General features: G+C 49.5%; 1 protein-coding gene across 1 annotated transcript in view; it reads left to right on the top strand.

Annotated features, from left to right (window-relative positions):
• The first annotated feature begins 325 nt into the window (after positions 1 to 325).
• Positions 326 to 3,231, top strand: part of AFG2A (AFG2 AAA ATPase homolog A) — a 136,581-nt gene continuing 133,675 nt past the window's right edge. Inside the window, 4 exon segments of the mRNA XM_071753880.1 lie at positions 326 to 584; positions 586 to 718; positions 1,064 to 1,188; positions 1,812 to 1,969. Of these exon segments, the coding sequence (XP_071609981.1) occupies positions 471 to 584; positions 586 to 718; positions 1,064 to 1,188; positions 1,812 to 1,969 (530 nt within the window). The 5' untranslated portion in view covers positions 326 to 470.

Below are 3,231 nucleotides of genomic sequence, written 5' to 3'. Positions count from 1 at the left end.
CTTTGTGGCCCTCGTCTGAAATAGCTCCAGCAGCTCCACGTCCTTCTGGCCCTGGGGACACACATCAGCCAAGCTGGCGTATGGCGTCATACAGCGCGGTATTTCCACAGAACACGAGGGACTTTGCTGGGATGTGCACAGGGAAATAAGCAGATCTCAGCCGACACCCTCCACCACACGGCTGTGTCTGCAAGGCGACCACCACCGGCCTGGCCAGCGCAGCGGAGGCGGCTGAGGTGATTCCACTGACGGCCTCAGACGCCACGGGGCCCCGCCGCCCCCCACCGCGCGAAGCCTCTACCCCGCACTTGCCCCTCAGCCACCGCCCGAAGACGGTGGGCTCCAGGCGGAGGGGGTGGCTCAGCTCGCCCAGGTCCACGCTCACCCCCCCGAACTTGTCCGGCCTCTCCCGTAGCCCCGTTAGGGTCCCCCAGCCCTGAGTCCGGCGCAGCGCCCGCCAAAACCTCCTCATGGCGCTGCAGACGGCAGAGCCGGGCAAGGGCGGCGGGAAGCCGGAAGCCGCCGCCCCCAGGGAGGGCTCGGCCTCTGCTCCCGGAACCGCTCGCCGGCAGCCGGCGAGGAAGCATGTCGGCCTCTTCCCGAAGGAAGAGCAAGGGGCGGCCGGTCCCTGGCGGAGGTGTCTCCCCGCGGGCCGCCCCGCCCGGGGCTGGGGAGGGCGAGCTGCTGGCGGTGGGCGTCGTGGAGGCCGTGGAGGCAGGTAGGGAGATGCGGGCGGCGGGAGCAGGGCCTGCGGCTGGCGGAGCGCTTGGAAAGGAGTCCTCGCAGAGCCGGGATCCCGGGGCTGCCCCGGCCCCTCACCAAGGCGGGAACTGCCGGGCTGGGGGGGTCTCTGAGGCGAGGTCGCTAACGGCCGGTGCGCGTGCCCGTTATAACGCAGCTTCCCCCCGAGAGGGTCCCGGTGCTCCCCTCACTGCTGGGTGTGGCCTCTTGTCAGGGCTTTGGGGAGCACGAGAAATACTGAATTCGCCTGACAGGTAGGAAAAAATGATGTGGTGTTTCTTTGTGTTTTGGTTTTTTTACTTTCTTTTCCTGAAAACGTTAGGAGATGACAAAGTTCCCAAAATGTTGCGAAGAGCCCTGGCCCAGCTGTCGCTGAGCAGCATGAAGTCTGCACGACTCTGCATAGGTCGTCCCGCACTGCTTTCCTCAGCCGGTGGGCGACAGGAGGTGAGGCTGTTCCTTGTCGCTACACCTTGTGCTTTCAGTGTGCTCCTGTCGTATTCCCTGGGGAGCAAAATGGAGCATACAGTGAGAATGAAGCATGCATTAAAAAGATAATGAATATGCTTTTTCATGTTTTCTAGACTGTAGCTACATCTCTGTGAGTTCTCAGTACTGGAAAGAATCAATGCTGATGATTTAGTTCAAAAAAATTATAGGCCATGTGTGAAAATAACAGTATTATGTATTGCATATTACATGTGCACACATACCTATTTTATTTGCAGAGAAATCATGTACAATCTTTTTCGTTGATGTGTAGCATTTCCCTCTGGGCATAGTGCATGATTTTGTGTCATATGCAGAATGTGTAGAGTCCTGGATGATTTTTTTCATCTCCTTTGTAGGCAAAATATAAACCTTACTTTCTTGAAAATTGTCTTGGATCATGGTATAAGCACTCAGTAGTTCCTGTGTTTTACTCTGTGGCACCAGGTTTTGACTTGATTTTTCTACTCCTTCTGCCCATATTTTTTGTCATAAAACACGGCTGACTTCAACTGGAGGATTGGAAATGGGGGGGGAAAAAAATCTTAGCTGACAGTTGTTTGCTTTTAAACACTTCCTAGGTCTGTACTGCTTGGCCCACCACAGGCTTTCCAGGTGGGAAGATTGGGCTGAGTGAAAGCACACGGAAGAACCTGAAGGTACATCCAGGTGATGTTGTCACTGTGCAGCCCGTGACGGGTGCTGTCATCCAGGCAGAGGAAGTCACTGTAAAGCTGAGGTATGCAGCTTCTTACAGCCTAGCTATACCATGGTGTATCTGCTACTGCAGACTCTTGCCTCTTAGAAGATGCCATTTTTCTCTCTTGCTTTGGTGAAATCAGTACCCAAAGTCAAGCCTATGTAGATGTTTGTAGGATTAAGACTGAATTTTGGTAATGGGTGGCTATCTGCTGCCTCCTCTGAGGAGAGGGGGGAGTGCAGTTGTACAAAATCTCAAATGAGGAGTGGTGCTGTCGTGGAGAGTGTAATGATGCTAGGCTCATTAATCTCAAGAGATTCTTTATTTTCTTTTAAATTAATGAATAGTAATGATAGCCCAGCACCTCCTGAAGCAGAGGTCAAGCTGCTTGCATTTGGATATATAACTGCACTATCAAGGCAGATTCTTTAAACTTGGGTGACACTTGTGAAGGTTTAGAATGATCTCTGCACACAGAGTTGATGTCAGGTTAGAAGGAGTCTGTGTTGCAGCTGTGTCAATAGGAAGTACACTGCAAACTACTACCTGAGAAACTCCTGTTGAAAAGTGCTGTTTTATTTAAGAGAACTGCTGGCTGACAGGCTCAGGAGAGGGAAGTGATCATTTTTTTAACCACTTCCCTTCAAAGCTTTGCTTTTGTATATGCATGGCTGTGCTGCACTTTTACTTAATGGAGTGTTTTTTAGGATTGGAAACTCTCAGGGCTGTATTTTTGGGTTTTAATTGAAATTCACCCAAAAAAAGGGAGCAAAAGGTACAAATCATAGTTGTCTTTTAATCATTAATGCTTTGAGAAGTTAGCGGTTTCCTTACTGATCCACTGAATAACTTCCTATATTTGTCATTCTCATAGCATTTCAGAGAGTCAGCATTTGAGTTGATAAAGAATCTGATTATAGTTATTTCCTAAATAACTTTATTTTACAGTGTACTTTTGAAAGTGTCTCAACACTTGAATTTCTATAAATTAACTCCACTTCCCTGTCAAACCTGTGTTTTCAATCATGGCATTGTTTTTGTCCTTTTTAAGGGGCAGATGCTGTTTTCTAGTCCTGAGAGTCCTCTCTGATTCTCAGAAAGGCTGGTGAGGCAGTCTTGCTTTTTGTCAGTAATACAACCAGTTTCACTGGTTAACTTATTCAGCATTGTACACTGAATCCCTGGCATCAACTTGCTTTGCCCTCCATCCCTCTTTTTTGGTGAGCCAGAAAATTATACTTTTATAGCCTTTTGTTATGGCTAATTTAATCGTATAGGAAGATTTATTATTATGATATCCT

Source organism: Heliangelus exortis, chromosome 10 (genome assembly GCF_036169615.1).
Source record: "Heliangelus exortis chromosome 10, bHelExo1.hap1, whole genome shotgun sequence".
Lineage (NCBI taxonomy): Eukaryota > Metazoa > Chordata > Aves > Apodiformes > Trochilidae > Heliangelus > Heliangelus exortis.
Note: the sequence above shows the minus strand (reverse complement) of the source record. Positions and strands in the feature narration are given on the sequence as shown.